This window comes from Zeus faber (assembly GCF_960531495.2).
Source record: "Zeus faber genome assembly, chromosome: 10".
Taxonomy (NCBI): domain Eukaryota; kingdom Metazoa; phylum Chordata; class Actinopteri; order Zeiformes; family Zeidae; genus Zeus; species Zeus faber.
In genome coordinates this window covers 28,511,152-28,523,651 of record NC_137199.1, presented here as the reverse complement: position 1 = coordinate 28,523,651, position 12,500 = coordinate 28,511,152, and the positions used below count along the sequence as shown (strand labels likewise).

The window sequence follows — 12,500 nt, the reverse complement described above, 5'->3', positions numbered from 1 at the left end:
TGGTCCATGAGCCTGGAATGCGTGCTAGGCAGTGCTGACCCCTCCCTGTAGCCTAATTATGGTATTTGTTAAGAGGCCTGTGTGACCCTCTTGATGTGGGGGAAGGTTAAAGTTGAAAGGGCCTCCCTTCTCACCCCTTACATATCAGAACCTCACCCTGCCCAACGCAGAGAAGGGCTTCCAACCCCAACACAGGGAAATGCATGTGAAACACCCGAAACACACACCTGCCAATTTGCTCCTTACTTCCTTTCGCTTTTATGTTTTACTTTTCTTAAACCAGATGTCTCTGGTCCACTGTTATTTGTACTGTATGCTTGTCTACAGCATGACTTGCTCCACAACAAATTCCCGACTGCCAAAATTCCCCACTAATGCTGACCTTAACTCAGCTAATACAGTTCAGTCAAGTAGAGCCTATATTATACCACAGTATACGGTAGACTACGTTATGCAGAGCAGAGTACTATGCACAACTTGGTGGAGCATAAAGAAATCACAGCTCTTAAGGCCCAATCATTAGAATCCTTTTGTTAATGGATATTAAGGAATATTGACATGCATATCCATGTAGCAGGATCAAAAATGGATGAATTACCTACCCCTAAACGACCTTACCTTACACATTATGTAATTTGTCCAAAGCGACCCTAAGTACCCTAAGTATATTTGTCATTAGTAGTTGAACAACTGTACATCACAGAACAAATAACAAATAAAGTCAACGTTTTTTTTTTTGTAACGTTCAGGATAAAGAGGTGAGAACCCTTAGGAGGAGGAGAGTTCAGTGCATGTCCGAGTGAAACCTGAAGAGCTGGGTCTTCTATTTGAGTTGTGAAATGGAGGGTGCGATTCAACCATCCTGACAATTGGTAGATTAAACTCGTCGCAATTCGGCGCCAAGGATGAGAAGAGTCCTGACCGGCATGAGCAACTTCCGGGACCCCGGAGTGAAGGCGACGCGAACAGCAGTGCTGGAGGACCAGCTAAGCGGTGTCCTGCATTCAGACGGATTCATGGTCCCGCTGAGCAGACAGGGCCCCCCGCAGCCTGTCAGAACGCTGAGCTCTGCATTCACGTCTTGACAGAGCACGTCCGAGCAATTACAGGGAGCCAGTTGAGTATTGTCAAGTACAGTGAAGGAGTGTCCGTTAAGCCTAAAGTAACCAAACAATTCCAGTCCTAAAATGCAGCAGAGGTTATAACATGAGGTCACACCGTACTTAACCCTTTAACCCTTGGATTATGTTGGACAGATTTCACCCGAATTTAGGTGTTTTTCATGATTAAAAGGCTGGTTAACTTACTTGTTTCAGCCTGAGGCCATGTGACTTAATTTGCCTAATTTGGAGTCACGAACTTCTAAACTTCTGAAGTCTGAACTTCATGAAGGCTTTTTGAGGTGACTTTTATAACAAAGGTCATTTCTGGCCGAAAAAGGATTAATTGGTCAAACATTGAAACGTAATACAAGGTTTAAACCCCTCGAGATAAGTCTCCTACATTCATTAGCCCAATATATCAAACCCTACAATGTTTGGCTAAAAATTGGGGTCTTCTGAGAAACACTAGGAAGTGTTTGCAGAGAGCTGTACTGAAGAGCTCGACACAACTAACAATCAATTGAAGTATAAGCAACCATTGCTACTGAGAGAAGTCTGATGGATAGCAGAACATTACACACTGTAGGACACACACCAAATTAGACAAGAAGCGATTTTACTTTGTTGTGCTTTACCTTATTATCGTTGGTTTCCATCATTTGTATGCATGCTTTGACATGAGCACTTTAATTTAACAGGCAGGTTCTGCTCTATTTGATCTAGTGTGGGTATAAATTGTCTCACATGGGGTACTTTACCAAATGTAAAAAGAGCTATCGTTTTCCTGCGTGAAGGCATGTTGAGTCACGGATGCTAAGAGCTGCCAGTCGGGCTTTGTGAACCCTGGAGTGGTTTTTAATGGACGTGCAGGGAACGCAGTTTGGATTTGCATGGACCAACTCACACAATGGCCTTTGCAGGCCCAGTGGCATCACGGTAATTACCTCTCTGTGTTTGCACACACTAAATTAACAAGTAAATTCACTTGATTCTTTGTTTTTAATATCTCTCTGAGGATATTGTGATTATCCTGAGATAGTTGTCTAATTTCACCACTTTCTCCTCCATTAGATTATGTCAGGTGGCAGATTTATCGTCCCTGTGAGGAAATTCCAATTCTGCAACTGCGACAAATCCATAACACCTAAGATACAAGCCGGTGCTTTTATAAGAAACAGGATAGGGGGAGAAAGGCTGATGAAGAGTAGGAAATACAGTACTGCAAACATGGGGAGTGAGGGGGCATATATTGTACATTTATATTCAAAGTAGACTGCAGACTGCACTGATTTTGAATAAAGTGCAGAGACCGGCTGCTTAAGGAAATGTGCAATATATGTTCAAGATGAAGAGGGAATCACCAATTGTGCAAACTGCAAAACAATAAGCTCTCACAACCACACACACACACACACACACTCACACACACACACACACACACACACACACTCATCCTGCTCTCCACCTCCAAATTCTCCTGACCCATTTGGCCACTTATTTCTCAGACAGGGCGTCTTGTCCAACTTGATGACTGAGATAAGACAGGAGACATTTTTGTTGCTGTTTCTTGACGATGAGCTCAAATGCCATTAAAACCTTTTGAGTGTCAGAGACGGCTCTTAAGTAACATGTGACAACCCCAAAACGCAGGCCAGCAGTAGAGAGCCCAGGGGGGGAAGTGCATTTCACAAGGCTGCCGCACCACGTTCTGTCGGTGCCTCCATGACTGCACAGAACGATCCGCTCGGGTTGGGTCTTGGGAAGAGCTGCCCTGAATCATGCTGGCAGAGGTGTTGAAGATCAAGCATGGGAACGGCTGCCAATTTAGCCAATTCCTGTACTATGAGCCATAGGGGTGATGTTGAAATGTGATCCGGAGAACAGGGCTATGCATGTGTCTACAGGTCCAGGGCCTGGCCCACTACCTCAGGCATAAGTTGAGGTGAAAGACAGGAACACACACGGGCAGGGAAGTGTGTGTGTCTGTGTATGTGTGTGTGTGTGCGCGTGTGTGTGTGAATGTAAATCTAACACCTTTAGGCGATGCCCAACCACAGTTACAGTTACTCCTTTCGCCTGGGTTAGCTACCTCTCAATTCCTGTTGTCAAGTTCAGTTTCAGGGTACATGTCAGAAAACTCGGTTGGAAGTAGAACCACTTCATTTAATTGATGAGCAGATGGAATAGTACAGGAGTGGCTAGGGGAAATGCCAAACGTCTTGGCAAGCTACAGATCTTTTCACTATATACTGACTTACATAACATCCAATTATAATCATTTTGACAGTGAAGGTAAAGTTTGAATGAGACGCTGGTTTCATCGGGTCTTCTCCTGTTTTTGTTTGGCTCTGTTCATGTGAAGAATAAGACACTTGAAAATGGCGGCTCTTTGTTTGCGTCTTAATCCTCATCCCAAACCCCAACTGTGACCATGCCTGTCTAATCTAATTTTTGGATCATCAAATTGGGCCCAGTGAAGATAAAACACCCATACCCGTCACCCCCCTTTGAAATCCCAAGCGCCAGACAACCTAGAGACATCCCTTACCGTGGGAGAGGTGTTTCCACAAAACCGTGAAAATTGTGAGATTGTCCATGATAGCAGCATTCACAGCTTTTGTCTGTAAATCAAAACATCTATTCTTTGTAGTGATTTTTTTTTTTACCTTTCTTTATCTGTGCAAAACAATTCATCTTCCTAAAATAACTAGGTAAATATTGACTTGTCCCCATATACTATTTTTGCATGTGGGAACAAGCCAATTTTCCATTTCTTTCTTGAGTGACACCTGGCAATGATCTTTTCATCTCTATCTGGCAGAGCGGAGAGGGCATCTGTGCCCTCCAGAATGTGATGTGTGGACTCTTCGCTCTTAGCTACTGATAACTACTGTCAGAGCATCAGTATAGGGAGGCATCATGCCTTCCAGTCCTATGGGATGTCAGTTCAAGGTTTTAGGAAATCCAAGCCACCGAGGGACAGGTATGGATTAGCTTGACACACGGATTGCCAATGGCTTTACAGATTCTTGTGCAAATATTGACTGGGTTTACCACCAAAGGGAACAAAACCAATACATATAAATATATTTTATTGAATATCCATGTGAACTGAGGAGTGAAACAAGAAAATTATATCCCTACATAAAACGAGCTGAAGGTTTTACCGTTTGAATATAGATGACACACAATTCATGCAACCCACAGGGGACAAACTCAAGATTCAAGATTTTTATTTGTCACATACATATACATACTTCCATACATATATGCAGTGAAATGTAATAACCAACAAAGTCTCCAACAAAGAAAATAAAGAAACACTCCCAATTCCTTCATCTTCAGTGATAGTATCTTTCAAACGAAAACAGGCTGTTATAGTAAAACTGTTTTTGCTTATTAGTTCATTTATTTATAGAAACCAGTTAGGATATATATATATATATATATATATATATATATATATAGATATAGATATAAAACAGGTCTTTGATAGTCAAATTGTGAATTAACATTTCAAATTCAAACCGTTCAAATTCTATGTTCAACATAAATTTTCTTGTGAGCCCGTCTCTTTCTCATACCATACCGTAAACATCACTTCTCACCTTGTCCTATTTATTATTCTTTCATGGGATTACAGCACTTCATTCAATTAGTGGTTCCAGGTGTTGCTCAGATTTGCAATCCTTGGATACAAAAATGTGACAAAAAAAATCCAAGGATTTAGATAATGTTGACCTTGTACGACGTGTACGACGGGATTAAGACACAGATTATGTTAAAATGTAGATAATGTCGTCGAATGAGACAAAACTGTGTTGTCACCAGTGAATGTACTTCAACAATAGATGAAAAATAAAATTAAACTATGCTGAGTATATATAGTTTAACTGAGGTGAATGAAGTCCCTGACCATGTCTATGTCAGTGGTGTACTTATCTGGACACATATGTCAAAATTAGGAAAAACTAAATTAATATACACAATATATACATACATACAATATTAATGTTGGTGCAGTTTCACATTTTATATTTATGTGTTCCATCGGGTTTGCATTCTGAAGTGTGTGTGGGTTTTTTGTGATGCTTTGATTGTGAAAGTGAGTTTACTATCTTATGTCTCAGGGGTTTTAGAACATAAAACAATCAACAGCGAATCTTTGGTTCACTACCATTTACATTTGGATCAAGTGTGAGCCGCCCCTTGTCATCTATGTGATAAAAATTCTTCACACTGCAAATCCTCCAGGTAGTGCTGCAGTGGCAAAGTCTTAAAAGATATAACCTTGATTAGCGGTTGGTTTTTCGTATATGTGAAAATAATAATTACGGGGAAAGGGTTGGGTTGCCACCTGTCTGCAAAAGCTTGGAGGCAACTTTCCGGTCGTGAAACAATGTGTTTCTTTGACTTTCTGTTCTTTGCTTCACTTTGGTCAAGACAAGTTGAGACAAGGGACGGATGCCTCGCCACAGGCTTTTACTGCGCTGTTGTGGCGTTATGTGTTTTCATGTTCTTGTTCTATTCCCTCTTGAACAGGAGCTAGGGACTGGGAGAAGGAATGGCTTGACAGCTGTCCATTCTTTTTCTCATGGTGTAGATATTTAAATGGGTGTTATGTCCACCTTCATGCTACAGAATAATTATAATTAACCTGCTATTACAGCAGTTCAGTTTACACATCAGTTATTTCCACTGTATAACATTTTCAGCTCTTTCTTACTGTTCCCCTCTCCCTCAACAGGCTGGGGTTCCTCACCTAGATGCTGAAGATGGCTGCCTCGCGAACAGCCCTCCTGTTTGCGCTGGCTGTAGCCTTTTTGAAAACAGGAAACTGTCATAGGAGCATGATTAAAGGAAAGGACAGCTCACCATTAAGGTTCACACATCTCCTCTACAATGCCACCATCAACGAAAACTCTGCCCCACGGACTTATGTCGAGACTCCAATCAAGATGGGCATCCAAGTGGTGGATCCATTCTGGAACATCCAATACAACGTATTCTCTGGTGATGATGACAACCCTTTCCAAGCAGAGGCCGTCAAGATTGGGGATTTCTGCTTCCTGCGCATCAAAACACAAAGTAGTAATTCTGCGCTGCTTAACAGGGAGGTCCGCGACAGTTATGTCCTTACAGTAGAGGCCACAGAAAGCACTTATGACTACCAGACCAAGACTAAGGTGTCAGTGCAGGTACTTGATGCCAATGACTTAAAGCCTCTTTTCTATCCTGCTTCTTACAGTGTTGCCATCAAGGAAGACACCCCTATTAAGACAAGTGTTGTCCGAGTGAGTGCTACAGATGCTGATGTTGGAAGTAACGCAGAATTTTATTATTGTTTTACCAGTAGAGCCCATCCATTTGCCGTGGATCCTTTCACTGGCATTGTCAGCCTCATCAAGAAGCTCAACCACTCACGCTCAGCTAGATACGACCTCACTGTCTTAGCAGAGGACAGGACCACGAAAATCTCTGGTGTTCAAAAGTTTGGTAATGTGGCCACAGTAGTTGTACATGTACAAAAGGCATCCTCAGCATCTCCTCTAATCAAGCTTCTGGGAAATCCTAAGGTTACTGCCGATGGCAAAATAACTATAGGCGTTCATGTAGAGTCAGGCATAAAGCCTGTGGAATCCTTGAGTATTGTTGGAGGGGATCCTCACAAGTGTTTCGAGGTCATTCCTGCAGGTGTGGAGGGCAGCAGTTTCCAAGTGATCTCAACCAAGAGGATTATGTGGCCTCAGACCCCATTTGGAGTTAACCTATCCCTTCAAGCTAAAGACAGAGGCTCCCCATCCTCACTGTCTTCCATTACACAGATCCATGTTCCAGCCGATAATTACAGCCCTCTGGATTTCCTGGAAGACACTTACATAGTGACGTTAAGTGAGTTTTCACCACCAAAAACTCACGTGGTCAGAGTTTCTGTCAACTCTGTCCTCTTTAATGTTACATTCGGTATGAAAAGTAACCCTGATAGCACATATTTCAAGATAAATCCCAAAACAGGAATAATCATCACAACTGGCACATTTGACTATGAGAGAAAGGACCGCTATGAGTTTGATGTAACAGCCAACCAAGGTAAAGCTGAAACTCACGTTGTTGTTGAGATAACAGATGAAAATGACAACAGCCCAACATTCACCCGGGTCTCCTACCAGGCCACTGTGGAAGAAAACATGCCTGTTGGCAGCAGTGCCTTGACGGTAGCAGCTGTAGACCAAGACAAAGGAAAAAATGGCTTTGTAACTTATACAATCGCCAACACAGACCCATTACCGTTCACTATTGAACCCTTTACAGGTGTGATCTCCACATCTGAACACTTGGACTATGAACTGATGAAGCGTTGGTATCATCTCAGGGTGTGGGCGTCCGACAGTGGAAGCCCCTTCAGCCACGTCAGTGAGTGTGCTGTGACCATCACCATGAGCAACGTCAATGATAATGTCCCTCTTTTTGAGAGGGTGGGCTGCAATGCCACCATACCTTTGGATTTACCTGTGGGACACACCATTGTTCAGTTGTCAGCCCTGGACTTAGATGACCTAAACCAGCTCAGATACGTCATCGAGTCAGGGAATGAGCTGCTACTCTTTTCCATCAACCCAGTGACTGGAGTCATCACCCTCAGCCAGCCTATTCCCCCAAAGTTAGTGCAGACACCGCCTGTTCGATTTACACTGAGAATCAGAGCCACAGATGGGAAACATAACTCTGACCCTTCTGTCGTCACCATCACTGTCACCGAGGAAGGAAAGGATGCCACGATCCACTGTCAGGAGACAGGAATTTTGAAACAACTGACAGATAAACTCATAGAGACAATCAAACCTGTTTTAATCGAACAGGACGAAGATTCTTTCTCTGATATATATATTATTAACAAACATTCACCTAAGTTTGACTTGAGCATCCCCGCTTCCATTGACTTGGCAGAGGACTGTCCACAGAATTCCACCATTATTCAATTCAAGGCCACAGACGGTGATGCAGGTTTCAACAGCAAGCTGGTGTACACTATATCCAGTGGGAATGAGGATGGATGCTTCTCTATAGATGTATTCTCTGGTGAACTTCAGTTAGTTTGCCCATTAGACAAAGAGAGTAAAGAGTTTTACATATTGAACATAACTGTTTATGACTTGGGAATACCTCAAATGTGTGCATGGAAATTCATGGCAGTGAATGTCCTGGATGTCAATGACAATACTCCTGAATTTGGTCAGCCTAGATACGTGGTACACATCCCCGAAAACACAGATGTGGATGCTGTTATATTTAAAGCTCACGCTGTAGATCTAGACAGTGAGGATCGTGGTGTTGTCCAGTATTCTCTGCTTACTTCCACTGAGATGTTCACAGTCGATGCACTGACTGGAGAGGTGAAGGTGGCAGGGCAGTTGGATAGAGAAACCTCACCCAGACATGATCTCAGAATTGAGGCGAGAGATCAGCCCAGCGTTGGCCCTCAGCTTTTCTCCTCCACTGATCTAGTAGTGGTTTTGCAAGACGTGAATGACAACATACCAAAGTTTGTGCCGAGAATCCACAGCATAAAGGTTCCTGAAGATGTTCCAGTTGGCACTGTGTTGGTTTGGGTGGACAGTATTGACTTTGACCTGGGAAGTGGCGGCCTCATCACCTACAATCTCAAGAATACGGAGAGTGGGATATTTAATCTAGACTCCTCCACTGGGTCCTTAACCCTGGAGAAAGAGCTTGACTTTGAGAGGAGACCATCTTACAACCTCACCGTTCGTGCGGTGGACCACGGCCTCCCGCGCTCGCTGTCCTCCTCCTGCTTTGTGGAGATTGAAGTTCTGGACGTCAATGAGAACATCCACCGACCCAGGTTCTCTGAGTTTGTGTACGAGGCTGGTGTGATGGAGGACGCCACGGTGGGAACGTCGGTGGTGAAGTTGGTGGCAACAGACAAGGATCCGGGCAGGGACGGAATGCTCAGGTACCACATCCATGATGGAACTGGCTTGGGAGTCTTCACTATCGATGAGGAAACAGGTAATACAATTTAATATGTTTGCATTTTGCATTGATGCATGAGCGTTAAAAGACATCCCTTAGAATTACGTATGCATTTTAATTTTTCACGTTTTATTTAATTACTTATTATAATGAAACCATTAATTAATTATTTTTTATTTGTCAGACAAATTATATGTGCCCTGTTGCAGTAATACGCATGAATTTATGAATGGTAATTGCCCAGTCAGTCATTTTCCCTAGATTGTAATAACGCATGGTGGTGCAACATGATAGCTCCCTTCGGGGCAGTTCAAGATGTCTATTTTCCCTCCCTATCCTGTATAGAAAACACAACGTGACCTCGGCACACATCACAGAGCATTCCATTATTCTAGTGCTACACTCAGGACAAAGATAAAATCAGGGCAAATAGACTTCTCTGTCATAATGGAAGCCAACCTAAATATATGTGATTTTTACGGCCTGAGTAATTTGCTCGCCAACAAAACTTCTTTTTAAGACATACGGAAAAATGTAAGATTTATCTCCCCTATGTGCTAAGAGAAGTTCTGCTTCTTCGCTGAATAATATTTCAACACAATCTCAACCTCGATCTTTCTCACTTTCGGATGTCAGACATGGATTTTGTGAAAAACAAAATGCATTCTCAACTTGTGAATATCGAGATAAAAGTAAATTCCAAAGTTTTATTGAATGGCTAAAATGCAGATATAATCAAACTATCTATATAAAGATAGATTCAGGAGGTTTATTTGTCACATACATATACATACTTCCATACATATATGCAGTGAAATGTCAATGCAAGAAAGATAGATAGATAGATAGATAGATAGATAGATAGATAGATAGATAGATAGATAGATAGATAGATAGATAGATAGATAGATAGATAGATAGATAGATAGATAGATAGATAGATAGATAGATAGATAGATAGATAGATAGATAGATAGATAGATAGATAGATAGATAGATTAAGCTAAATGCTCTCCATCTTCCCTCCTCAGGTGTGATCCGTACAACAGAGACATTGGACCGTGAGACGGTTCCCCAGTACTGGCTGTCTGTCTACGTCTCAGACCTGGGTACGGAGCCTCTGCTCTCCTGGACCCACGTCTTCCTGGAGGTCTTTGACGTAAATGACAACGCTCCGGAACATACCCAGCCCATCTACTTCGCTTCCATTCAGGAGAACGCGGCCAAGGCCAAATCGGTCCTGCAGGTGTCCGCCACAGATGCCGACACCTCGTCCGAGGGGAAGCTGTCCTACCAGATGCTGGATTCCCATCGCACGTATTTTGATGTCGACCCCAAAACAGGTAATTCACTCTTATCTCTTGGTTTCTTAAAAAATAGAAAGAGGTTGTTCAAATATGAAGACATATACACACACAGAGCAACATTTTTATAAAAACAATGATTTCTAGTGGCTTCGCTGTTACTGAGGAGAATACTTCCCAAAAACTGAATACTGACCAAAAAACCTTGAGAAAGCGAATTTAAACTTTCTTGTGTATCTGTATCTAATGCGGTAACAGAATCGTTATGACTGTAATGAGCTAGAGCCCTATATAACTCCTAATAATATTCCAAAAATACATAAGGCGGAACTCACCACGATAGTCATAATGTACATTTTGATTTCTTTTTAGCTCTCATACACATTATAGACACACACACACACACACACACACACACACACACACACACACACACACACACACACACGCACACACAGATATCTCTAATAACCTGTAATAACCCTGTACTTTGTCAGTTGATAGGTATTGTGACACACATCACACACATAGGTATTATGGTACACATCAGTTTTTATTGGAACTGTTCCATGTCTGATTTATAATTTGGTTCAATAATTTTACTGTGATCGTAAATCCTGATGGTGTGTGTGTGTGTGTGTGTGTGTGTGTGTGTGTGTGTGTGTGTGTGTGTGTGTGTGTGTGTGTGGTGTGTGTCTGGATATCTCTCGATTGGCTGAGCAAGTCCCGGCAGAGCAGCCTGAGCAGAGTCAGGGTGTGTCGCCAAGGAGGCAATAGTTCAAACTTAAACTTCATACATCCACACCGCCCACACCGCCCCCGACACCATCCATAAGTCACACACGAACGCAGTCAACCGAGTGCTGAGGGGCTGAGCGGCTGCTGACAGAAAACTAACATGCCACCCTCAGACTCCCCTCCGATGAGAGTGTTCTTCTCTTGACAGTTGCCGCTGAGTGGATAAACCGCATGTCGCAGGCTTTGATATTCGGGCGAAAACTCGCGGCGGCATCAACCCTGCCGCGGACGTGTCGCGACACGTCTTGTCCTCGTCTTTTAATCTCTAGACGGCTCAGTCGTTTGTCCACACCCCGAGGCCAGCGCGCCGGGGGATTACCGAGAGAAGAGCCAGGTTATGTTCGCGAGAGAGGACAGCAGACGAGGACGGATGAAATGCACAGATCGTTCTCTGACATTTTCGCAGGCCTCCGTGGCCTGCGAAAATGTCCGTGGCCTCGTCGGCACAAAATGATCTGGGTTTGATATTTGCGTATTTGTCGGAGCTGAAGAGAAGTTTCTTTTTTTTTTTTTTACATTCTGAAAGTATAATGAAGCCCCGCCATCGTATCCCTATGCCGCTGTTATTGTCTTGGTAAATCTCAAAAATTGTTCTAGCGACGAGCAGAGGGTTTTACTGTTTGAATATAGATGATCTCTTTGTTCTGCAGACAAACTGCAACAAAGAAAATAAAGAAAAATTCCTGCATCATCAGTGATAGTAGCTGTCACCAAAAACAGGCTGTTATAGTAAAACTGTTTTTGCTTATTAATTCATTGACAATGAAATAAAATCGTCCCCAAGATTGAATTTAATTATACAGAAACCAGTTAGGATATAACAATATATACATAAATCTTAAAAATAAAAAAATAAATAAGCAAACAGACAGACAAATAAATAAATAAATATATATATACACATATATATATTTTTTTATACATATATATATAGATAGATAGATATATAGATAGATAGATAGATAGATAGATAGATAGATAGATAGATAGATAGATAGATAGATAGATAGATAGATAGATAGATGGCTAAGATAGATAAATACATACAGTACATACATAGATTAAATCCGCACTATGACTAGATTGTAACCAGTTTTGTGAGCATGTGTGCTGGATCTTTCCGTATTTTCGGGTTTGTGAAGTCGTCCTCGGTCGTAATTCAAGATGAAACCCATCGCTGCTGTTGTGCAAGTGTGACGCTCGCTTGTGCTGTTCATTATCCTTTCTCTCCGGATCAATACGAAATCCATTATTCAGTGATGTGCAGAGCGGCCGCGGCGGCTGATCGCTCTCGTGTCTC

General features: G+C 42.4%; 1 protein-coding gene across 1 annotated transcript in view; it reads left to right on the top strand.

Annotated features, from left to right (window-relative positions):
* Positions 1-12,500, top strand: part of fat2 (FAT atypical cadherin 2) — an 85,376-nt gene that overhangs the window by 2,307 nt on the left and 70,569 nt on the right. Inside the window, 2 exon segments of the mRNA XM_080008312.1 lie at positions 5,851-9,134; positions 10,130-10,441. Coding sequence (XP_079864438.1) covers positions 5,870-9,134; positions 10,130-10,441 — 3,577 coding nt within the window. The 5' untranslated portion in view covers positions 5,851-5,869.